We start from the raw sequence: 26,602 nt of genomic DNA on the forward strand, positions 1-26,602 counted from the left end.
GGCCTTTCAAATTCTGGAGGAAGCAGGCATCTTCCTGCAGGGGCTGGAGCCTCCCTGTAGTCCAGGGGGCTCTCAACCCCACTGTTCACCCAGTTCCTGGATGCCAGCGGGGCCCACTGCTCCTGATCTTCTCAAATCCTCACAGAAGCTGTGTGTGTTTTCAACCCCTCAAATAATAACTGACGAAAAGCATTTTGCAAAAAGTGCCTGTCAGAGACCCTTCACATTTTTTTTATTCCTTTTTTAATTTAAAAAGCATTTTAAATTCAAAGGGTCAGTGGGAAAAACTTGACGGAGGAAAATCTTGAAACCTCAAATCAGAGTTCAAGCTCCGCAGAGGGAGCTGTAAATGGGAGGCTCCTAGGAGTTCAGTGCCCTTTCACTAAGTGTGGAAACAGCAAAATATTGTCTGCTTAAATAAATCTGCATTTTCGAGCACAGCTCTGATTTCTACCATCTGTGAGTCGCCATTTTTAGACATCTGGGAACAAAGGGGTAGAAGCTGCAGTGACCCCCACCCTACAGTAGTATCCCATTTCCTGCTCCCCAAACCATGGCCAAAGGGGTAAGACAACCATACAGTCCCAGGTCAGAAGGAGCTAGAACAATGACCATCATCCCCACTCCCAGTGCTAAGAGGCCATGATGAGTATACAGAGGCCAACCAAAACCATGAGCAGAAGCACCGGGAGCTCAGCCTCAAAGCAGCCACCCAATGCAGAGCCAGGCAACAACTGGCCGTCTCTAATCGTTCACCTTTTCAATTTGGAGCAATTCTTGTAAAGAATGTGGTCATTGGGACACCTGGGTGGCTCAGGGGTAGAATGTCTGCCTTCAGCTCAGGGTATGATACCAGGGTCCCAGGATTGATTCCCACATCGGGCTCCCCGCAGGGAGCCTGCTTCTCCCTCTGCCTGTGTCTCTGCCCCTCTCTCTCTCTATTTTTCATGAATAAACAAATAAATCTTTTAAAAAATGCAGTCATCTGTCCAGAGGGTAAGATCAAGGCTGAGATATGAGAGGGAGGAGAGATGGAGTATATTGTGGGATTCGAAATGGCTCTATTAGAAAGTTGTTCCTAAGACCTGGTGAGACTAAGTATTGGAGGGAGAAAGGGAAGATCCAGTGATTCTATCTCTGCTAGTATACTTGCTATAGACTGGGTGATTTCCAACTTGATGGGGATCTGCAAGACTCAACAAATGGTCTGAAATAGTCTAAAACCTGGTTTTGCGAGTATCTGAATTGACCATTCACGACTGGAATGGCCCAGATGCGATACTTATATAACTTTTTAAATTGTTCATTTTTGCCCAGAGCCAGGGGAATGAACAGCTAAGTAAGCCAAGCTCCCATTGTGTATAAAATTGATGTCAACTCAGCAACTGAACATCCATCTTGTGCTACCAACACTATTTCTTAAACCAGGTTTTGGAAAGCAAATCAACTTGAGAAACTATAAATTGATTTTTTAAAAGAAACTTATCAAAGACAGAAAATAACCTCTAGGGTTGAAAACCAGGCTTACGATGAAGATGGTCATAGTGGGGCAAGGGTGGGTGGGGAGCCTTCCATTTCTGTCTTATTTTTCTAACTTCATGTCAGAAAGAAGACTCTTCTGGAGTAAATGTTATTATCGAGCGGCTGTTAGCACTTAAGCTCCGCAGGGGAAAGAACAGAGAGAAAGAGTAACAGGGAAGGAAGAGCAGATAAAGTGAGTCTCTAGCAATTTCGACAAGCTTCCCCAATTCTCCCAGGACTGTGAGGTTTCCTGGGACACAGGGCTGATGCCAGGGCAATCCCAGACACCCGAGGACAGCTGCTCACCCAACCCCGTTAGAGGCACTTTCAACCCACCCCGATCCAGGTTTTCTCCAGGCTGTTAGGCCACCCGATTAGAGATTTCAAAGATGGTCCAAAGCAGAACCCACACTGCAGACCAGCATTACCACCAGCAAAAGGGAACCTAGACCTTGTCTGAGTATGAAAAGGCTATCTGTCGCCCCTGGGGTGGCCTGTGATCCTGTGCGCCCTTGCAGGGCACATGCACTACGAATATGAAATAAGTGTGGGTCACAACACACTCCTCCAGGCTAAGAGTGAATGAAAAACCAGGAAACATCAAGTGCTTTCCCTCAACCAAATTTTGTCAGTTCTGGAGCTAGGAGTATCTCCCTTCAAGAAAAAAAAAAAAGACATTATCATTTTTTGCAGTTATATCTTAAAAGTATAATTATCATTTTAGAAATGCTTGCCCAAGTTAGCCATCTCCTGGAACAAAGGGTTAAAACATAGTTACAGGAAAGTGAGAATGTCCATTTTACATCTGAGCAGGGATTCAGGCATAAGTTACATTATCTTAAAGATCAGACTCTTCAGACAACACTGCTTCCATTCTGCACAAATGCATGACTTGCATATTGGGAAAAAAAAGTGCATCTGATATGTACCAGCATTTCAGAAAGTGCCCAGAACACACTGGCACATCAGAAGGAGAAATTTATAATCAAAGTAATTTGATGCTACAATTACGCAAGGAATAGATTGAAACTTTTTCATTTCACTGTATTTTCCGAATACCAGTTTCAGAAATCACATTATTGTCGCATAATATTTAATTCCTACTCAAACATTTATTTGGCCATTAGCCCAGTAAAATAAGAAAGATTTCTTTTAAAACAACTTTGCAACCACAAAGGTCAGAGAACAGTAGGCTCATTCACAATGAACAGAAGAGCAGGGAAAGAAATTTTTTTCCAGTTACTTACACATTGGTGGTAAAGATGCCATAGATCAAATCCAGCTCGGGCAGGAAGAAAGTGCTCTGCAGTTCGTTGTAGTAAAAAGGGACCTCCCCGGGCCGGGAGCAGTTCAGGCGAGCCTTCATGAATGTGGTCCAGGTGTCCTCCAGCAGGAACCGGCCCCCGATGTCATTCTTACAGACCCGGGCAGCTCTGGAGAACACAGTTTTCCCACAATCGTGCTCCACGGCATTCTCTCGGAAAAAGAAGTAGGTGAAGTTTCCAATGTCGTAAGACGACACGAAGTTTGGTTCTGGAGATCAGAGGAAAGAAGAAACCTGTAAATGTTCCTATGATGTTTCTTTATGTCTTACCTCCTCGGTTATTTATTCCAGGGAGATGTGGGTTTGTGCAGACACCACCCAGGTTCTGAGGGACGAGTGGGATCCCTGGGAATAGCTCCATGATCTGCGCTGAGGGAAGAACTCAGGACAGAAGTTCCAGGTGACAAGAAATCGCCCACATGATTTCACACGAAAGCATCCTGATTTAATGCCACACTTGAGTCACACATTAATGTGTGACTGGGGAGAACAGGGTTTTGTGATATACTTTAAAGCAACACATACTAGTTACTTGTATATTCTCATGTGACCTTCAGAGAGAGTGGGGGAAAATGAGATTAAACATATGTGTGATTGAGAATATAGGAGTCTATTATCATGTTTGTATAGAAGACAACAAAATTCCTTGATCTTACTTGAATACATATGACTGACATAATTTATGTGCTTTTAGTGAGAACGTGAAGATGGTTTTCATTTGTGAAGCCTGAAACAAACATTGAGACTATCAGGTTAGTGTCCTGAATTCTCTTTAGCAATTCTAGTTACTATGGTGACCACATCACTATGAGGACCAAGCCTCATTTTCTTATTTCCAGGTTGCTGGGAAATCCGCGTAGAAGAGGGGAGTGTATGGAGATAGGGTCAATGCCTTCCAGCTTCCTGGTCTCATAATTAGCTTAAAAATAAGGATTCAGAAATGACAAGATTATGGCAAAACCTTTACTTCATCACCAAGCCCATTAGGAGTTTAGGAATTTTAGTTTGTCAACTGAATTTCATAAATAGTATTCAAAGTGTTATCTTTGTAGCTTCTTGTTTGAATCCATTCAGGGTAGAAATGATACCCTTTCAAACATGGATATGCCCTAACATTTATCTTTAAAAAATTCTAATAACCAGGTTTGGTTTTTACTCTTTCCTCTATTGCCAGGGGTTTTCTATTCAATTAGCAAGTGTCTGAATTTTATGGTGCCATTACAATAATATGGCAATAACCTTTTGTGTTCAAAATTAATGGAAAGACACACACAACAACTATATCCACAAGGACACATTTCAGGGACAATTAGTTTTTGGGGGCAATTCAATTGGCCTTGTACTTTGCCAGATCCAATCAGATTGTACCAACAGATGTGTTACTGGCAGGACAACTAAAAGTACATTTGGCTACAAGACAACCCATCATTGTTAAAAGTGAGACACACAACAAGCTCACCTCAGGTCTGAAATATAAACATGGAGGTAATCCTGATGACTACTATTCCATCCAAAAAACTGTTACCAGTTTTCAATTAACACATATATTAGATATCATCACAAAATGCCTCACTTTAATTCAACTTTACATCATAAAAATGTAACAACTATTCTAGGCTGTGTAAGCTGTGCATGCAATGTGTTCTTCTTGGTCCATGATATTGTTCTTCAGTAATTTAAGCACGTCAGGTAATAGAGACTTCAATAAGGACTATTTGTCATTTATACACAGTCAAACATCCTCGTAGATCACTATTATGTTAGCCTGAAATGGGTATAAAGGAAACTAGATTGCATAAAAGTGTATGAAATGGAAATCAAACATATTTTCTGTATAGCAAGCTTTCATATCAAGAAAGATGCTCACAGAGAAGCAGGAGGTGACCCAGGTTTCGGGAACATTCAGCAAAATAATGCAGATGTTTTTGAACCTGTGTTTACTGAGCTTCCAAAAGAGAATTACTCATTGAGGAAGACCCCAAAAAGCAAAGATACGGAACAATTACAAAACTATATTTGGTTGGTTTCTCAAGAAAATATTCACTTATATGGCTAGTTCTAAAGAGAAGGCTAAATCAGTTCAGAATATGCCCTGTACCCAGGCTCTAAAACAAAATTGTAATTTGATCATTTTGCTAAAAACAAACAATAAAAATCATCATGATTATCATGAAAACAACAACCACAAAGCTTACATAAGATGGAGAAAGCAAAGAAAGAGGATTCAGGACTGGAGTGTCCAGCTTGGGGCTATGATCACCAACACACATGGATGAGGGGTGGGCAGAGGCCACAGCATTTATCAAACACGCTCACAAAGACCTATTCCTGCTACCAATTTGAGGACAAACAGCCTGAAGACCAGAGTGTATGTCTCTAGGAGGTCTGGACCGAGGAAATGAGAAGCTGCAAAGGTAAAAAGATCTGTCACGGTGTCTTCCAGTCAGAGCTGAGTCTGTAACTTAAAAAAAATATCTACAGAGTGCTAATGCTACTGCGCTAGGCTTCCACTCGGGGCTTCCATTCATGTGCTCGTTAAACTCACAGGCATCATAAAGGTAGGTACTGTGTTACTAGTTATTAGTAAAATGGCCAAGTTCACACAACTAGCAGTGGGGAGGGGGTTACATCCTGAATCCAGACCATCTGACCTCAGAGCCTAGGCACTTAGCCTTGCACTCTCCTGAAAAAAACAACGCGCTACAAAGGAACAATGGACTATATTCATAACATTCACAAAACTTAGTATTCGGGATGGTGGTTAGAAACCAGAGTGGGGAGCAGGTTTACTCCAGAAGACAAGTGTCCAGACGGAATTTACCCTGCTGCTATTAGGGACATCAGGAATGACAGGGCAACAAAAAGTGGGAGAAGGAGCCAACAATCCAAAGGCTCGTTAGGCAAGAGTTCTGCTGGGAAGCACCTGCCCAACTCCAGAGACGACATTTCAAGAGGTGCCACCACCGCCCCAGAGAGCCAGGGAGTGACACTTAGGACATCTATTCCATGTCTATCATCTGCTCAAGATGAACAGCCTAGCCTCACTTGGATGTCTCCTAGGAGGGGACACTGGCCAATGCCATGCAGACCAGCCCACAGTTTCCTCTCTCCACAGCAGACTTCCACTGTATCTCCAAACCACCCTGAGATAGTTGTATGATAGGGCGACAAAGCACACTTCAGACAGAAACGCTCAATACTTTTTTTCCTACTGAGTACAAATGGGGGAAGAATGCATGCTCAGTGGGTCGTGTGTGCCATTCTCTAACTCACCACCCGTTACAGGTCCATTTAGACAGGGAACTGACACTTGGAAACATCCTGCTGTCCCACTGTGACCCTTTAGGACCATGATGGGTCCCTGATGGTGCGACCCGCTGTAAAACCAGGAAGCTCCATTTCCTGGAAAGCACAGCCTTTTGAAAGTCAGCCAGCATCCTGTTCCTTTTCCAAAGACAATAAAAAAGCTGAAATAATTGGTAGACAGACAGCCAAATATCTCTTGCATTTATAGATATAAACCCGGAGGTAGGAGATGTTTGACTCTCACCAGGCAGTATAATAAGATGTCTACTGTTTCCCTCTCATTATTTAAGTTCTGTCTCTTGTTAAAATGCAATTCACCACAAACTAGTAATCTGTCACTCCTGAGTGAACTGAACAAGTCATAAATCAGGCACTCGCCTTCCTGCCTACAATGAATGTAAGTGCGTGAAAGAGAGATCTGAGAGGTCCTTTATTCTTTATTGTCATTAGAGCGACACACGAATAGAAGGTGCTGCCAGTTCAGAAAAAAAATAATAAAGCAGACATGAGTATATGGCAGCTTATTATAATTATATGCATGGAGAAGCTGTTTTTTCTCATGTTTATAAAACATCTTGAGTTATGGATTACAAAGCATTTTACAAAATATGTCATATCATAAGAACAGATATGTTTCATGACACAGGAACTTTCATTTTATACATTTACTTATCAGTGACCATGCAGAATGCAGATCGGGGTAAGGGAAGTGAGCCATAAGATAATAAACAGGAGTAATGAAAAGAACAAAAGCTTCAACATTTTTGAGAAGACTTTGACCAGGTGAAACCAAAGGCTGAACATCCAAATGGATCCTTCCGTTCTGTAGTCTTTCTAAGGCAACACCTCCTCTATCAGTCTGGGGGCGCCTCATGTTCCGTGGTTCAGTCAGATGACAGACCAGATCACGTACAAGCTCTTGATATAGAACTATTTGTCCAAATTAATGCCCATGGATATTGAAGACACAAAGGAATTCCAGTCTGTCAGCTCTACAAAAATCTTACTAGAATCAACATCTATCATAAATCCTTTTTTCAATCAACAGCCAGTTTGTAATACACTCATCAAAAGCTGACTGGAAGAGGGCTGGGTATGGAGCCTACATGGGCTGTGGCTCTGACCATCCCAGCTTGAAATCCTGGGCTGGACCATGGACATCTGGAGGACTCTTTTATCCTGGATGACAATTCAGGGCACAAAAGACCTACTTTGCCTTAAGGATCAAGAGACTGGTAACAGTAGGATCCCAATAAATGGTGCCAATAATTATTATTTCATGATTTATTCTTGATTTTCCTCTTAACAATTTATGTTTAGTAGAACTTCACATAATGATAATGAATTATCAAACACACAAATGTTAAGCTTAAAGGTGATCAAATTGGAGAAACATAAATAAAGCCATGCTGAGTTTTTAAAACAGCAAGCCATTGCACAAAAAGGAAAGAATGAATGGAAACAATCTTTAGACATGACACAGTAAGCCAGCTTTTTTTAATCCTCTAATTTGTTGCTGTCAGGCACTACCAGAACAAAACAAAACAAACAAACAAACAAAAAAACCCCAAACATTTCCATATATCTTCCTAGATTTCATACGCCCTCTTACTGTGCACATTTTCCCCTTGTCACAGTGACATGAAAACGTGCTGCAGAGTGGTCCAAAGTAAACTAATTTCATCCAGTATCTAGTAAGCATGGATAATTACACTAAAATTAAATTAAGTACAATATGGTTTAAAAGCCATTGACATACTAAAGCTTTCCTGAAGATTTCCAGTAAAAGACAGACAGATAGGTAGATAATACATGTGTGTTTGGTGTCTATGTGTCTATGCGTGTCTGCGTGTGTCCCACGCACACATACATAAGGTACCCAGAGGCATATGTATATATGGCTCAATACCTCCACCTACTGGCTGCGTGAACTAGTCAAGTCACTTAGCACAGATTCTGTGTCCTGTTTTAGAGTGGTGGTGACCCACCCAATGTGTATCATTAGGGGAATTAAAGGTGACGCATGACAAGTGCCGAGCACTTAATTGCTAATCATCGAAATGTAGATCATCATGCATTTATATGTGCAAATTAAAATATAATAAATATGCATATACACAAAATATGTAAATCAATATTTACACATATATTGGTAAACTTATAGTGAGTATTTACTTAAAAAGCTACATCATCAACTTTGCATTCTATTTAACAAATTAGGGTCTTTGTTCCCCTCAGCAGATGTGGCACCAGATATAGTGGAGGTGCTATAGATAGAGCCCTCCTCCGTCATCAGCTACTCACCACCTACGGTGGGGACAGTGCTGAGCTCTGCGTGTGCGGTAACTGAAAGAGCTCATGTCCTCAGGGACAGTGTGAGGAAACCAACAACACAGACCAACAAGTAATCACAATGATGACAAGGACAATGATGACCAGCAGCAGCGAGGTGAATTCCAGAATCAGAAAGGAGAGGATCAGAAAAAAGGCAGATGTAAGGTTGGGGAGGAACCGCCAGGCCAAAAGCAGGAGAGACACCAGCTAAGAGGACTAAGAGGACACCCAACCAGTGGCCAGGAATGGAATGAAGTTCGTGTTGGAATAAAGGAATCAGCCGGGCAGGGGAAAAGCCAGGACAGCAATCCAGATGGGAGCAGGGATGTCAAGTGCCCCTGGAGAGTCAGTCACTGAGGAGTTTTAAAGAAAAGTTCATGATGCAGGCTCCTGTGTGTGAGGGGTGGCAGTGGTCAGGTAATAGTGGGGTGAGGCCAGCCTTGGATTCCCAAGCCCTTCGCTCACTGAGCACCTGGCAGAAAGAAAACCATTGCATAAAACCAGAAATGGAGTCCAAGCCAACTTGATTCCTTCTTGCTTCAAGGGGAATATGACCTGGTGAACATTTCTTATTTGCACCATTTGCTGATTCCAGCAGGAGCAACCAGTATCAAGTAGACCTGTGCCATCTCTCTCCGAATGAGATCTGCCCCTCTACACGAGCGCTCACCCTGCAAGACCAAGACTGTCAGCCCAAAAAGCCCCCTCTATGTCTAGAGAAGTTTCACTAACTGGCTGTCGTCTATACGTTCTCGCTCAGAGTGACAAAGACATCCTTCGTCTGTTCCCCCTCACTCTGTTCCAAGCACAGAGCCTCTGCAGGTTTTCCCTTCTCCTGAGAGCGTCTCCCACACCACATGTTCCAAGGCTCAATTCGTTCGAACTAATTTCACAAATATGCATTTTTAAACATTTACAAAACGGAAAGTTTCAATTTACTATGCTCATTTTTTCTTGATTCTCTTTTAAAAGCAGTGGTTCACTTCTTTTAAGAATGAATCATTTAACCTGCAGAATCATGAATCAAAGCTGAGAGGAATTCTTTTAATTGTAATAATAACTTGAATTCAAAGATCTTAGAACTATTTTAATGTTTATAAATAGTTTTAAAGAGGAAGAGGAAAATATGTGAGAGCTCACTGGAAAAAGATACCGGGCTGTAAGAGTATGCAGTTAGAAGACATAAACTTCAACGATGCTGTGGTCTTCGTCTCCTGAGCTGACCTGGGCCAGGGCAATGCAGAAGCCCAAAGAACAGAATCAACTGTCCAATATGCAGCCGTGCAGATAAAACGTGAGAGGCCACTGAGGGGATGCAAAGAGTTTAACAGAATAATATGGAGACCAATTTACTGAAACACATAGACCTGGGGATTTATAAACAGGATGACGATATGATTTATGAGCCAAATAGGAGCACTTTTGAGAGGGACAGGAAGCAATGTTATAATCATGCCAGGGAGGCAGGAGTGACCTAGGACTGTCGCAAGGAAACCGCTCATGATGTCTAGACAATAATACATTGAAGCGTTTTCCTGCCTGGTGATTAAGTACTAGAAAATTTCCATACAGTATATTGTCTTCTTTGTAATGGGACACAACTTCTCCGTGTGGATTTCTGCTCTGTTTGATGCAGGTCTCCATATGACTTAGTGTATATAGTTGTGCCTTTGGCCACATAATGCCTTGGTGGAGGAAAGAAGGGCTTATTCATCCATTCTCTTCTGAAATGTGTAAATTGAAAGTCCTAATGACTGACTGGTGAGTACAGAGCTGTCACCACAAGACTGAAGGGGTTCTGTACTCCCCTACTTTCAGGCATTCAGCACAGAGACCCATGAGTACATGACACTGCTTGCAAAGAGCACCAGAAGAACCGATTCCTTTATGTCACTTAACAAGCTTTTGTGCCCATGAAGGGCTGTTTTAAATTATGTCACAGGCTTTTCTACTTTGGGTTTAATAATCCCCATTCATCTCACCTCTTTTTGCAAGTTTTCACAAATAAAGGAAATCCTCCTAAACTCCAGGGTTCTCCTATCCCTCCTCCATGGTAGCTCATGCATTAAAAAAATGTGTATGTTAGGAGGGAGATGGAGGCAGGTTATGATGTTGCTGTTTCCTAAGACATGGATGAAGCAAAGGGGATGAGGGAGCATGTGGAGGGGCAAAGATGCAAGCTCCGGAGTAGGTGTGTTTTCAAACCCTGGCTCATGTACACATCTGCTTAGAGGCTCTGGCTCAGGGAGCTAGTCCCTTTGACCACAGCTTGTTCATCTGTAAAATAAGGACAGCGTCATCTCCCTTGGAGGATTTTGTGGAGGATTACTGAAGGCATGTGTATGGAGTCTCCCATCTACCCAGCAAGTTCGAAATGGCCATTGCAACCCTATAAAGATAATCAGATTTGGTTTACAACACAATTTCCAGTATACCTGCATCCCACACAAGACAGACAATCTGCCTGATATCCCGCCAATCAGAAACAGTGGCTCATCGTGCTGGGTCCCACGTCACCCAACTGCTCACATGCTCTAAGCCCACGACTCATCATCCCAGCCAGCTGAAACTTCACACATTAGATGTCAGGCTTTAGCCTCACAGCTGCAGTGCTGAAGAAGCCCACTGTTCATGATGACACCCCTTTTCAGCATCTCCCCAGATGCCTGTTTAGTAACATATAAAACTAGGCTGCTGACTATGCAATCGTGATTTTTGTTCTGGTCTTACTGAGCTTCTTCTTGATAAAGACTTGAGTTTTCCTACACAAATTCCTAGGCTCCACTTGTCTCTATTTTGCTTGTTCTGTGAACACTGCTTCCAATTTATGAAATTCCTGCTCTAGCAATGTTGCCCATCCAGGGAGCCCCTAGAGGAGATGATTCACACCGTTAGGGACTGTGCTATTTAGACTCTGCCAAAAGTGAACTCATTGTCACCAGGATGAGCCCAAAAGAGTCACCCTGGCATGGCCATGCCTAGAGCTTTGAGAGGCGGCATCTGCTCTCAGGGAGAAGCGCTGCGCTCCTCCACCAGGCACCTGTCTTCACGGTTAGGACAACCATTTCTCCTTGAGTTAAGCACAGAGAGGATTTTCTCTCTCCAAGTAAATTATCTTTAATCATTAAGAGATTAATCATTATATTTTAAATACCTCAAAGAGTCCATTTAATGCATAGGGAACATCATTAAAGTGTTTCCAACCAGGAGAAGTTGAGGTTGTTACAAGAGGAAGTCTCTTGGCCTGAAACATAATAGCTCATATGAAACAATTTGTTAAGATGAAAACCCCTGTGCTATCAGGTTTTTCTGCTTCCATATGAGGTCATGGTGGGAATCTGCAGAAACAGAAGAAGCTGCGGACTTCATCAGGACAACTTCGTTGGACAAGCAAACACTTCCTCCCAGAGAAGGAAAACAAGCAGGTCATCGAGTGTCAACGAGATTATGTCCACGCAGACATCCATGCTGACTTATTAAGGCTCATTTATGAATTAGTTTTTCCAAGTTCCTAGTGAGATTTTTTTTTCTCTGTAGGGAACATGTAGTTCCCTAAGAACCCATAATCTCAATTTGCACAATATTATTTTGGAAATGTCATTCCCCCCCCCTTTGTTGTGGGTTTATTGTTTCCCCAATTTGATCGACAATTTCTTGGCAAGTTTCTGAAAGCAAATTTTACAGCTTCTCTATTTTAAGCATTGACTATTAAACATTTATTATCCTGACTTACAGTAATCATTTAATAAGAGTTAGTAATGATTAGTATTTTAATGCATTAAAGTGGTTTTAAGGTATTTCTCTAAACACATAAGTTTGTTTTCAGAGTAATTTCAGCACAGGGCATAAATTTGATATTGAAACTTACATTCACTACCAAACACATGACTCAGTGTTTCAAATTCCACCAGAACATTATCCAATCAATTGCATTGCCTTTGATAACTAACTGAGTAACGGTTGAGGAGTGCCCAAATGAGAGGACAAAGGAAGTTTTCTCAGATGTTTTGATGTGAATCAGTTTCAAATGTAATAAATCTATTTTTTTTAATTCTAGGTTACAATTCCTATGACACACTCCCTTTGTTTAACAACACCATTCATATTTCTACTATTTATGAAACGCACTTATCTCCTAATCATTCAAAAAATATTGATGGAACATCAAGTGTGTTTCAGGCACTTAGTGAAATATTAAGCACACAAAGATGGCTCGCATATAATCCCTTCTCTCAAGGAAAGAAGCAAAGAAGCAAACTAATAAGTAATAACTCATTTAGTCAAAAAATATTTTTGGGTGCTTATGATATACCCAACACTGTTGAAAGCATGCAGGACACATCACTGAACAAAATACATTAGCCCAGCCACTGGGGAGTCTCCATTCTGTGGGGCAGGGAGGAAGGAGGCCAGCATTCAAAGGGCATAGGAGTTAAGGATCAAAGCTGAGCGTGGTAAGAGGGACAAAGTAGGCTCAGATGGGACAGGGTGTCACTTCACATAAGGCAGGGTCCCATTGAGAAGCCCCATCTGAGCAAAGACTGGAAGGAACCAAACCAGTTGGCCAAGTGGCTTTTGGAGGGAAGGAGCTTTTCAGATAAAACAGGGACCAGCAAACTATGGCCTGCCAGCCAACCCTACCCACTAGATATATATAAAGTTTTACAAGCACACAGCCTCCGCGATCAGGTGGGCGCTGGTGATGGCCACTATGAGGGAGGGACCGAGAACATGTGTTGCAAGAAGGGAAGGACAACATGCATTGCAAAGCTTACGCTGCTTTTACTCTCTGGCCCTTTGCTGATCCCTAAGAGCCAGTGAAGAGCCAGAAGCACTGGGCAACATTTAAGAGGCCAAAGCAGAAGGAGCAAGGGAAAACACAGAGGTAACAGGAGGCAGTGGGTAGGCCTTCAGCTTTCTCTGCAGGTGGAATGGGGACTCTAGATTTTAAGCAGAAGAATGGCCAAGAGCTCCAGGATCATGAGACAAGCACAGTCCTGTGTAATGCAAAGAAGGGATAGGAGATCTAGGAAACCGAAACTCTAATTGTAGCTGGGGGGGTGGGAGGTGGAGAGCAGCATTTGGGAGGAGGCAAAAAATCAAGGGAAGTGAGGACAGCATAAATAGCGTGTACAAAGAAACGTGGTAAGGAAGGCATGCCCCTGCACACTTCCCCTGCAAGGTCACCAACGGTGCACACGAGCAAAGTTGTAGGAGTTAGGGCAGAAAGAACAGGCGGAGCCAGACCACATGGACCAGGAAAGAGGAAAGAGCAACCCCGATGAAGGTGTCCACAGTCAGCCCTTGCTGACAGCTGCTGGCACGTGCCAGCACCCGAGTCTTGGTGCACACAGACAGCGATACTGTTGGGGTACCCACCTAACTGCCATAAGACCATAGAGGTGGTGGTAATAAGAAACTGTGCCTGGAACTCTGCTGTTAGATCCAGGGGATTTAGCTTGCTCAAGGTAGGTTATTGGAACTAGAGCAGGTGTTTATGCTGGGTCCCTGGGGGCATGAGAGGCTTGGCAGGTGCTCACTCAGGGCTCCCTGTGTCCTGGCCAGATGTGAGTCTGGGCAGGCCAATGCCACCATTTTCCTGAAGATTACCCCCAAAGTACTGAGGTTCCTGGGATGATGGGATGGTCAAAGGGCCCTGGCTTACTGTGCTCTGTCCACATGTCCTGAAGTCCAGGCACTCTGTGTCTATATGCTCTTCTCAGACTGGGGTGTCCGTGTGCTTATTTCTGTCAAGCCTTCACTAGAGACCTTTGAGGGAAGATCTCCAACACAGAATGAGCAAGATGAAATGCACTTCCGAATGCTGCCTAGGAGACGGGCACCCCTCCCCGCACAGATCACGTGGCAGACAAGGGATATACAGCAGACAGGGCCACAGTTTAAGTGAACAGACTGTCCATACCAGTGGTCTGGAGAATGCAAGGAAGAAATGGGGGAAAACCAGCCATGCCTTCGGCAAAGAGGAGACAGCACAACCTGGTAAGCATGAGATACTAGAGCAGAGATAAGGAGGCTGAGGAGTGGGACAGAGGATTGACTTGTATACAGCACAGAGAGAGAAGTAGAGTTGTCATCAGAAATAAGACACTGCAGTATAAGATGGCAACATCTGAGCATTCCCTGATCAGTGCACCATTACAGGTTGAATTATATCCACCACTCCCCCCAAAAGATATGCTGAAGTCCTAACTCCCAGCACTAAATGAACCCTTATTTGAAATGGGGTCATGGTAGATTGAATTAAGAGGAGTTCATGCCAGAGGATGGTGGGCCCCTAATCCAGTATAACCAGTGCTCTTACATGAAAATGGCCAAGTGAGGACATAGAGACGCACAAGGAGAAGGCCATGTGAACACAGAAGCAAAGACCGCGTGATATTGCCACAAGCTGAGGAATATCTGGGGTGACCAGTGCTGAAAGAGATAAGAAGCATCCTCTCCTACAATCTTCAAAGACCACTGTGTTTTTCCTGTATTAGGCAACTAACTGAATTATAAAAGGGCCACCTCTGTGTAAAGGCAAATTGTCCTGGGTGCAACTTAATTACAAGTACCGCATCTGGACACAAAAATTGTGCATGCCATAGTTAAAAGGTCCTATATTCTAGACCTCTCTCCTGCTAAGACAATTCTCTTCTGTCAAACAAAACTGTTGGCAAAACCAAAAAATGGCCAAAACAAAGAAATGAGTCCTGATTATCATCATATGCAAGCAGCTGTTAGCTGAGCGACAGCCTGAGATGTGTAAGTAATGAACCCTATTTGCTCATGTCTATGAGTGAGTGTCATGAAACCATATTTCCCATCAGCAGGCTTGGGCTTTCCTAGAGTGGGCTCTCTAATGCGGAGGGAGCTCCTGATGACTGTCATGAGGCTGGCTTGGGCCTCCTCATTCAGCAGGCCATCATCTGCATATTCGTAGCTGACCACACCAGCTCCGGGTTTTCCAGAACACCCACTCAGCTCTATCAACAGTAAATCCAAACCTCTGCTCTGCATTTGTTTCCTGCGTGCCTTGATTCTCAATCAGCTGAGAACTCTGGAGAAGAATATAAGAGCCTCATTGAATGGGTCGCTAAAATCACAACAGGAAATAGGACCCTTTTTGGATACTGCAGAACTAACTTTGTTTTCAGCTTGTTTGGGTTTCTTTATTTGTTTTTGTATCCTTTAAGGGGAAAGACATCTGCACAGTTTTATAAAAAGATGGCAGTCATCACTAGAGAGGAAGAAATCTGAGGCTATGGAAAAAAAAGGGCGGGGGGAGGAATAACAGATACGCAAACAATCTCAAGTAAAGAAAGAAAATTTCTCCAGAACACAGCAGGGAACTGAGACCAGGGCGTCTGGTTAAACAGCAGGTGGGATGCAAAGGACAGATTCCAGTGAGGTCAGTAAGAATAGAGGCCCCTGCTTCCAGGTTCAGCTTGGGGACAGAAGCAGAACTAAGTGGAGTCAGAGACCAGAATCTGTCCTGGATGGTCAATCAGAGCAGAAAACCAGGGCCAGCCAGGAGTAGAGACAGTATCTTGGGGCTCAGTAGAAGAATGCAGTGCTCCAACAGGACCAGGAGACGGAAGAAACACTCAACACTCAAGAAATCTCTGCTCTCTGCCCTTGGAGTGAGGGCCTTCCTTGGTGGGCAGGTGAAGGCAGCAGCACCATCCGGTGCCATGGGAATTAGGATGACAAGGTGGGTCGAGGGTGGCTTTACCATGTTTACCTTGGACTTATCTTCAATTTTTCAGTGGTTGGATTCTATCACATATAAACAGCAGCGCACTTTAGGAACCTAAAACATTACTCATTATGTTCGACAAATACTGACAGCACGCCTACGGTGACTGTGCTAACAAGCACAGTTAGCTCTCCCATCGCCCTTCTCACATCACTTGGCTCTCAGACAGAAAGGGTTCCACCCAAAGGTTAATGGAATCAGACCATCTGATCAGCCAGTGGGTATTGGAGTCACATGCAAAGAAACAGTCCACATTTACAACTCATGCTATGACCTGAATTATTTTTCCAGGATATTCTTCAATGGGTCACTTTTGGGAAAAAGAGAGAGAGAGAGAGAGAGAGAGAGAGATGGTATTCCTAATGACTTTTTACTTTGCTTTGGACAAACTCTAATTACACTGCCTTTGGTTGGGGGGCAGGTGATTCTGATTTTTAACTAGAAACTTTGCTTGGTCAGTAAAAATCAACAAATGAACAGAAAGAAGAACTTTAAGTAAACAAAGGAATGCTCCAGGGCCCAAAGGGGTCTAAAACCAGTTCAGTGGAAATAATGTTAATGAAGAAAATCTAGTTACAGCTGCAGTTTAGGAAAACAATTCATGGTGCCCTTTGGAAGCTACAGAATCATTTAAATTACTGGAGAAAGTTGATGAGGAGATTCTCTTTTCTAGAGGGAGTCTTTTAAAGGCAACCTGGTGGCTAGTTGAACTATATTATCTGGAAAAATGCTTGTGTCATGTTTATATACACATACAAATAAATATGCATAAATAATGAGCCAAAGTCAGTAGTTCTCAGCCAGAGGCATTTTTCTCCCCCAGGAGACACTTGGAAACTTCTGGAAACTGTTTTACTATCACAACTGGTAAAGGGGTGCTATTGCATCTAGCAAGTAGAGGCTAGAGATACTGCTATCCATCCTATGATAACCAGGACAGCCCCACACCACACACATATCAAAGTATTATCTTTTTCTCAGTGCTGAGGTTGAGAAATTCTGGTCTATATAGTTAGCTTGCACTTGACAAAAGGTCAGTAAACCTTTGTAGAATTTGAAAGTTCAAAATAATCAATATTATAAGGGCAATTTCAAGATTTCATCTTCATGCAGACTATTGAATAAAGGTATGTCCTGCGGTGTGTGTATCTAAAACACTGTTTGTACAGGCACATTCACACATGAACACCTACGTATACAGAAGCTCAGTTTCTGCTGGAACTCCACACTCAGGACTGCTTAGTGAGCACATGACCAATTTCTAGTCCAAGATTGAAAAGAAGTCTTCTGGGGGTTTCTGGTCTCTTTAAAAACAAAACAAAACAAAACAAACAAACAAAAACACCACAAACGCCAAAAAATACGAGGAATATCCTTTTCTTCTTCTGGATATTGTCACACCTGGATGCAGGGCCAGGAACTACATCACTGTTCCTACATCCCCAGCAGAGCCAGCTTGAGGACTGTGGATGGCACAGTGTAGGTAGCAGAGAGACCAGGGACAGAGCTTACGGACTCTGGTGCCATCGAACCAAGTAACTCTGAAGATGCCTCCCCTGGTGTTCTAATTATGTGACTTGATACTTTTTTAAATCGATCAAGCTCTTTGGAGCTACCTTTTACCCAGTGTCCGAAAAATTCATGAAATTCCAGGAATTTCCTGTTTTTAGATATACAATGAGAAGTTAAGAAAGAACATACATGAATCAACAGATATCTTTGATACAATATCAAATTTCCTGAACGTCAAAGAATAGCATTGTTTGAGACATCGTAAGTTCGACGAATGGTCCTATCAACGTTAGCCCTGTTACTTGTGGTTCACAGTGTTGACAGTATCTGATCCCTTCTACTCCTAAAGAGCCCCATACAATGCCTTCCACACGGATGTACGAAACAAGTGACATTTTGCTTTCTTTAGAAAACAAAGAAATTGAGTTGTGACAGTTTGCTGGTTACCAAGTAACCAGGCATGACAGACAAACAGGGTGGACCATGGGCAGTGACCATAAGACTTACCATTGAGCCACTTGGAGTTGTACTGGGCCGTGCGGAGAGGAGGTAAGACACCCAGACTCCGGTAAATGGCAGGATCCCGTCCCGGAAAATCCATGGCTGTGGCAGCATACAGTTCCCCGCCGGCTGTGAGAAGAGCCGTGGAATTGTGCTGGGGACTGTAGGGACAGCGGGCCATGCCACTGATCTGATCATGGATCTCAGTCAGGTTACTCAACTGTGGGTGAGGACCAGAGAGGAAACTGATTATCCCCCTGAAAGCCCTTTAAGAGCATTAACGGATTACGTCTGCCCAAACTGCAAAGGATACATAAGTGATAAACTTTCTGGGGCTCAGGATAAGACAAGACAGATGTGTGCACTCTGACTTTGATGAAAACACTCTTTGGTGGACATGGACAGAGAACCCACCTCCCTCATCGTCCCTTCACGCTTGCTGGACCTCAAACCATTAAACTCTCACAAAATGCGAAGTAAGATTATTGTACATGGGTCCTTTTTTTTTTTAAGATTTTATTTATTTGTTCATGAGAGACACAGAGAGAAAGAGAGAGGCAGAGACACAGGCAGAGGGAGAAGCAGGCTCCATGCAGGCAGCCCGACACAGGATTCAACCCTGGGTCTCCAGGACCATGTCCTGAGCCAAAGGCAGTCACTCAACCACTGAGCCACCCAGGCGTCCCGATTGTACATGGGGCCTATTTATGATGCATGGGCACTGCAGATCCCTTCACTTTAATAAAGAAAACTTCAATATTTACAGAAATGCAAATCACAATAAAGACTATGTACAATTTTATCACTACAAGGGAATTAAGATGTTACAAATAGCCCAAAACTGTGCTCACAGATAAGGATACATGCTATTTTGTACTGTGCAACCCAAATTTCCAAGACTTTATATCATCAGTTTTTAGACAGACAAGTGAAGCATCTAGTATGAACCCAGGCATCTGGTGGCTAGATTCCCAACCAATCACTGAATGAGAAAAGTTCCACCAGTTTCTTCATCCTGATCTAGGTCGTAACAGAGCAGAAGGACTAGACAGGGGATCTAGACACTCTGTTTGCTCTGCTGTCAGAGGGTTAGCTCCAGGGAAGTTACTAAAATCCTTACACCTTAAACTCTTAACACACAGGGACCAAAAAACTCAGCACCACTTGCTATAGATAACCACCACCTGAGTAGGTGCAAAGTGTTGAGAACAGGGCATGAGACAAAGGCCTCTCTCTAAAACACTTATCCTCCTCCTCATCTCCCTTATATTTCCAATAACCAAATGTTATTTTGAAAATATTGCAGATGATAAATTCAGGCTCTGAGAGTTTTGCAACCAAGAAATCAACATAAAATATTTCTTTATTATCCTCCCTGCAGAACATCACACTTATATCTCAAATTAGGAAGACTGCATGTGTGCTGTGGCAACCCTGCAGATCTACAGGTGTGAGAGGCAGGCGCTGGAAAGCCCTCTGCCAATAAGGATGGGTTAAAAAGGAAAAAAAAAAAAGAGGTCAGGATGGAACTTTACTTTGCCCAGGGCTTCATTTGTTGACTAGCTTCAATTTTTTGACATTGTTCTTACCCAATTTATAAATTATATTTTCTTCATTTTGATTATAATTTTTTTTTACAGATTTTTTGCATTTATTGGAAAGAGAGAGAAAGAGCAAGAGTGAGAGAGAGAGAGCACAAGTGGGGTAAGGAGCAGAGAGTGAAGCAGGTTTCCCGTTGAGAAGGGAGCCCGACATGGGGTTCAATCTCAGGACCCTGGGATCATGACCTGGGCTGAAGGCAGATGCTTAACTTGACTGAGCCACCCAGGTGCCCCTGGATTATGATTTTAAGGCCATTTTAATACTTGTCAGTATCTCTATAATAAACCAGAACAAATGAAGAGTATGTTGAGGATTAGTGCTTGGGATCACTGGTGGGGAAAAGCTGGTAGAAACAGTTGAGAAACATATTTGGATTTAATTAAACAAGCTATAGCTACTTCCAGCTCTTTATATCATAGGCAGTATGATTAGTAATAAATCAATACATCAAATATTTATTCAATTTGAAAAAAGACTTTTTCTTTGGTTTAAAAAACAAGTCCTTAGAGAAAAGAAATACATGTAAAACTACAGATTTGACAGAATGTTTGGATTTTCCTGGTATTAGATTGTGTCAGGGCTCAAGATGAAGACCTACCGTGCGGTTGGTGCAGACAGGTGTGAAAGCATTGGTCCCACAGGTAAATAACCGGTCACCACTCACCAAAAGCACCCGGATGTAGTTCTGACATTCCTCCTGAAAAAAAGTCCACATGAAACATGTTAACAAGGCCTGAGCTCAGAAGAAATGGTGAAACTGAATAGATTTTGACTGGTTAACAAATTATATAGTAATTGACCACTAAAGGAAAAAAAAAAAAAACTTCTTAGATATTGACCCCCCCCCCCAAGAAACAATACAACTGTTAAATAATCTGACCTTCTCCATCTGTACACCTGTCCAACAGAAGATATTAATGAAGATAAATATATACATTCACTTAAAATCTCAAAGCATGTATCTTTTTGTGATGAATGTGGTTTCATTTTGAATTGTACCTGTTAACAGTGCAAACTGGAAATCTCCTTTGATATGTGTTAGGAGAATAAATAAAAGGAAACTGTTGGATGCCACTCATGAAAAGATGTCTTAGAAATCTTCTCTGGAACTTTGAAAAAAAATGTTACGAATACTTCTGCAAAGGCAAGGGTCACATGTGAAGCTCTGTAAACAAATTGGAACAAGTTTTCAGAAAATTTTCAACGGCTGTTCCATACACAGTAAGAATCTATGAACATTTCTGAGTCTTGATGGAGAAGTAAAAATGTAACTAATAAGGAAAGGATGTCCAGAACATGTGGGATAAAACCCCATGCTGAGTGATGACCCAGAGTTGAATGTTTTGTGCTTGCAAAGTATGCATAGAAAATATGGGGTACTGTCATCGTAGCGCATGGGCCTCAGCCAGCATTTACTGATTAGATATTCTTTGGCAGACATTGTGCTAGAGGTCACAATCCAGGCACTTAGCAGGAAATGAAAATACAGGGTCATAACAACTATTAGAGTTGTGCAGAGAACAGAATGTCGCTACCTCCAGAGGGAAGGGGAAGGGGAGGAGATGCAGGAAGCCTTCCCAGAGGAGGTGACATCTAATGTAAGTTTTAAAGGAAGGACAGAATTTAATGAGGCTTCCTGGAGGAAATGCCACCTGACACACATAGGATTTTAGTGGCCTAAAGTGGAAAGACATTCGGGGTGGGGGGTGGGATGGACCGTGCCGAGGCACCGTGCCTCACGAAAATATGGTGCTTTCATTGGGTATGGAAGAGGTAACACATACACCATGGAGTCAGAAAGGGCCAGCTGGTGCCTAGTGAATTTGAATTTTACTCCAAAAGCAAAAGGACTCATTTTCTGTTTTCATTGCATGAAGTCTGACCTGATCCAATATTGAAGGAGCACTCCATGTAGAAGCTAATCTTGTGACAGGGAGATTACAGTTTGGGAGACGGGCAAAGAAGCCACTTCCCCAACTGGGGCCCTTGTCCCTTAGTGCCTGGACTGGGTGGGAGGTGTGGAAGGGCACGACCAGAGTGCAGTGAGCCACCAGGATGCGGTAAGGAACCAAGCAAGGGGCCAGAGCAGATGTGTGATCCATGAGGATTTGAATCGCACACTGCCCTGCATAAGAAGCTCTGGATTGGATGGCCTGGCAGTGCTCTCTGCAATCTGAGCGGAACCCCCATCTCCAAGCGGTGTTGATTTGCCATAACTCAGCCTGCTGGTGTCCTGGCCCTAAGGATGATGAAAAGAGCTAAGTCTGGGGATCTGCTTTCTAAATATGAAGTAAAATGTCAAGAGTAGATACTTCTCCCAATACCATAACTTAGCAAGAAGAGTAAGAAATGATCACTGGCGACTAATCTGAACACACGTTGAGAAAAATAACAATAACAAAAAGGAATGAAAGCTCTAAGTTTGATATCTGAAGAATTAACAAATGAATGTAAACAGTGGGTGGTGCGTTGGGTAGCTGAGCAATGGAGAGGAGGCTTGTTTTGTTCTGTTCTATTTTGTTTTTGTGACTGGAGAAAGGGCAGAGAGTACAAAAGAGAAAGAACAAAATATGGCTTCAAAGAGCCACACGGTCATCCCTTCCCAGGCTGAGGGAGCACAGGGAGGTTACGGAGGAGGGGCGCGTCGGCCCAGCCAAGTCAGGGAGCACGGGGGCACCGGGGTCTGCAAAGACAGGATAAAGGCGAGGATGGAAACCCGCAGCCTAAGCAAGGTCTGAGCGAGACTCCAAAAAGGCACCTTGGAGCACACAGGGCAGAGAGGGCTTGGTGCCTCAGCACATAAAACAGACACAGAAATGACACTGCCATGCCTAGGAGACAGGAAGTTCCCAACAGTGGAGAGAGGTAGGGATTTGGCTTGTTTTCTGTTGTGCTTTTAGAACTCTTTCCAGGAGGAGTGAAGATGTACAAGAACCTTTAAGGTGTCATTTTATTTTTTTTCTTTTGCTTGTAAAGATTTTATTTATTGCTTTATTCAAAAGAGAGAGTGAGAGAGAGCGAGTCCAACCAGGGGGAGAGACGAGGGAAAGGGAGAACCAGACTCCCCACTGAGCAGGGAGCCCGATGCAGGGCTCAATCCCAGGACCCCAAGATCATGACCTGAGCTGAAGGCGGACATTTCACTGACTAAGCCCTGCTCCCCTAAGGTGCCCCTTTTGTTGTCATTTTAAATCAAGAGACTAACACATATCCATGAACACAGTCCGGGGTAAGTTATTCCAAGGTCCCAAGTGAAAGATGCTGTCTATAGACCTGGGGGAGAGAAAGCAAGTGCCTCTTGTCAGTTCTGGGAAGGACAGAGAACAGGACAACACAATGTTTATCTCCCAAAAGAAAGACAAAGCGAAAATAGGACCAGAGGTCATTAACACCCGTGAAGGCCCATGGAAGGATGGTTAGGGAGGGTGATGACCAGGATGCAGAAGTGTTCCAGGGAGGCAGGATAAATCCAACTCGTAATTTTTTTTTTAATCTTGGAAAAAAGTAAATAAGGGCGGGCACAATATTATTTCAATTGCTAACAAGCCTGTTCGAGTAACTAGGACCATGTGAGAACACCTTGGCGGCTCTACTGTCTGAGAAGGGTCACGTGCCCATGCACCATGGATCACCTCCCAGCTCAGTGAGTCTGCAGAGCGGGGGTATGGAGGAACAGGCCAGGGACCAGGACGATCAGACATGGAGCTCTGTGCAGTCCTTCCCTCAAGGATACAGGACAGACCCAGCCCTGTGGTCCCGAGTTGCTTGAGATATATGGGACCTGACCAGTGTAATGTTCTAGATGAGTCCAGTATGCCAACCAGGGTGCACTGGAGGAGGAGGAGAGGAGGGGAGGAGGGGAAGAAGAGGTCAGCATTATCACCAAGGAGGCTAGGACGGTATGCTCGCTCCTCGTGTTCTGTAAGAGGAACTTTGGAGGCAGGTGCGCTTCTGTGTCAAGAGCTTCTTAACTGTCAAGAGCTGAAGTCATCTGCCCAAAGTCTGGCTCAACTCATCTCAGAGCTTTCCCTGTTCTCACTCCCTTAAAAGTCCCCTCATGTTTAATTCACAGACTGCTTCCACTGATTCTAGAAGCAGGCAGGATGTGAATCCTAAACAAATAAGTGCATCTAAAATCATGTTTTTAAAGAACAATTGGGGTAAGTGCAGACAAAACAGATGCAGACCACATAGGAATGGAAGAAAGTAGAGGTACTTAGCTTTCAACCAACAGATAAATTTAGGAAATCAGAGAGTCAAAATTAAGAATGAAAGGAATGAAGCCCCAGCTCTGTAATAATCAGTCTCCTGCTGAAAATCTAAGACCCAAATTCTCCTGCGGAAAATCTCCTGGTGGATCGCGTTGTTGGTCATGGCTACAAATGTGGCTGTTTTACAGGTTATCTAAAGTTCTAGAAGTACAGGCATGACAGAGAAGTCCCTTTAGGAAATTCTGTCATAGGTTTGTCTTAAAAATCAACTTACCTAAATATCTTTGAATTTCTCTTTCTCATCTAAGAATTTTTTCTCTTTTATCCCATTTCTGTATCTTGAAAATAGTTTAAAGGAATTTAATGAATTCTGGTTTTCCAAGAAGTCATAGTGCTCATTTCCAAGGCCACGAGCAGCCCCCACCACACGGCTTCTGTTGTTGATAATGAGAGTCATCTATCTACATTTTGATAATCCCACTTGAACACTGAAACGACCCATGTGCGCCTGTGATCCCACAGGCGGGTCAACCTGTCCTTGGCTTCAAACCAATTCTTATTTGAATTGATAGCTGGGGTGCATAGTTGCTGACTCACTAAACCAGCTTTGAGACAGAGGCAGGCCAAGGTCCACGTGGTCTCAAGGACATATGGCCTTGACCCCAGGACAGAAAACACATGTCTTAAGGACCTTTGTTTTGAATGAGTTAACTGGTTTTTCCCTTATAGTATTTCATCATTTCCCCCCTTTCCAAACAGGTATGTTCTGCTTGAAGAAAGATTGTCACTGTGTAGGCGGATGATCTGTAAACAGGGTAGATGTCTCAGCAACGCCAGCCCATCTTTGTTAGGAGTGGGGGATGTGGGCTGGGAGCCTGGCAGCGTTTATGCTAATCACAGTGCTCCCAGTGAAAGCAGCATGTCTCCCTAAGCTATGCATCACCTTTCCGAGCATCCAGAGCACCGAAGAGCAATTTATTGTAACTGCACATGCTTCTTATGTTGACTGTATACTTACTGAAAGTCACAATTACCAGGTGAATCTTGAGGAACTGTATCACCCAATCAGATGTATATATATTTATATATACGGCATATATACAAATGAGACATATGTGTAAATCCCGTATGTGTGTAAGAGACACATGTATTACATAGGTAGGCATGTGCATACGTTTCAAAAGGTTTTTTTTTCTTTTCTTTTTAAAGGTTTTATTTATTTACTTTGAGAGAGAGTGCATATAAGCATGAGCAAGGAGAAGAGTAGAAGCAGAGGGAGACAGAGAATCTCAAGCTGACTCCATGCTGAGCTCCCACAACACCCAGATCATGACCTGAACCAAAATCAAGAATCAGACACCCAACCAAATGAGCCCACACGGGCACCCCCAGATTATATAAGTTTAAATAAATATATAGACATGCTATTATAGTCATATTTATATGTAAATATGTAGATGTCATATCTATAAATATGTAGACATAAAAACACACAGATGTATGTGAATATATGTTAATATATCTACTGTATGCTACGTAATACAGTGTATGGATAAATTAAAGTGTATTTATTATGCATATATTTACACAATGTGACTATTTTCAACTGAATTCCATGGAAAACTTGCTGAGGACACCTCAATTAAACAAAACAAGACTAAAACTTCCTGCACAGAACCTACACAGGTTGTGTTTCTAACCTAAAAAGTCTTCAATTTTTGCAGCAATTATATAAATTCAGGTCTATAGTGTGCTGCATGCATTAACTCAAGAATTCCAAATAATGGCACTTTGGGAGAAGATGTCCAAGATCCCTCCCTCCCCCCACATGCCACCAGGTTCCCAGGCAGGATGGTGTCCAGTTGGCTTCTCCCCACCATCTGGAGTTGGCCAATCTCCTTGCACAGGGGGATGACATGGCTAGTGGGACCCCAGAACAGCAGGAAGGACAATCTACAGAGTCCTGGATGTCCCTCAAAACTCTCCCACTACATAGCAAACTAATTCTAGGAACTTGGTGTTAAAAGTACTGAAATGAGATCACGAGCAAGAAAAGTCTGAAAAGCATAGGCTGCAACAGGTGCCTGAGGCCAACCAGGCCCTCTGCCCTGGGGACAGCAGTGCCTTTCCCAAAGGGCACGGCGGATACACTGACCCCAGACATGCAACTCTTGCCAGAGCAAGGGAGAATTGCCCGTTTATGATTCAAATACTATTTGTTTAAAACACATTTACATAATTCTTAAGCCCATTTCTGTAATGGTGCTCCAAAAAGAATTAAATATGACCCATTTTATAATAAAAAGTTTTAAAATACATAATACGATGTTTCCTCCCCCCTTTAATGCATGAAATGTTTGAGTCATTGTGGGTAAAGTCACCTGCTTTCTCCAAATGAGCTGAAAATTTTATAAATACGATTGAACTCAAACCTCACAAAGAATTGGCAGCCCGAGTACCTCCTTTGTCTTCTAAATGGGCCCAAATCAAAGATCTGGTGACATTTTCTTGACCTGGTTCCCTGAACTGTCA

The 26,602-nt window shown here is 43.0% G+C and overlaps 1 protein-coding gene across 5 annotated transcripts in view; it reads right to left on the bottom strand.

Moving 5' to 3' along the window:
* The window catches only part of SEMA5A (semaphorin 5A), a 472,307-nt gene that overhangs the window by 143,395 nt on the left and 302,310 nt on the right, over positions 1–26,602 (bottom strand). For all 5 annotated transcript variants that reach the window (XM_026017648.2, XM_072752696.1, XM_072752695.1 and 2 more), the window contains 3 exons: positions 20,458–20,556; positions 18,264–18,477; positions 2,769–3,054 (listed from right to left, as the gene is read on the bottom strand). In XM_026017648.2, coding sequence (XP_025873433.1) covers positions 2,769–3,054; positions 18,264–18,477; positions 20,458–20,556 — 599 coding nt within the window. The remainder of the gene's footprint in view (positions 1–2,768; positions 3,055–18,263; positions 18,478–20,457; positions 20,557–26,602) is intronic.

Source organism: Vulpes vulpes, chromosome 3 (assembly GCF_048418805.1).
Source record: "Vulpes vulpes isolate BD-2025 chromosome 3, VulVul3, whole genome shotgun sequence".
Classification (NCBI taxonomy): domain Eukaryota; kingdom Metazoa; phylum Chordata; class Mammalia; order Carnivora; family Canidae; genus Vulpes; species Vulpes vulpes.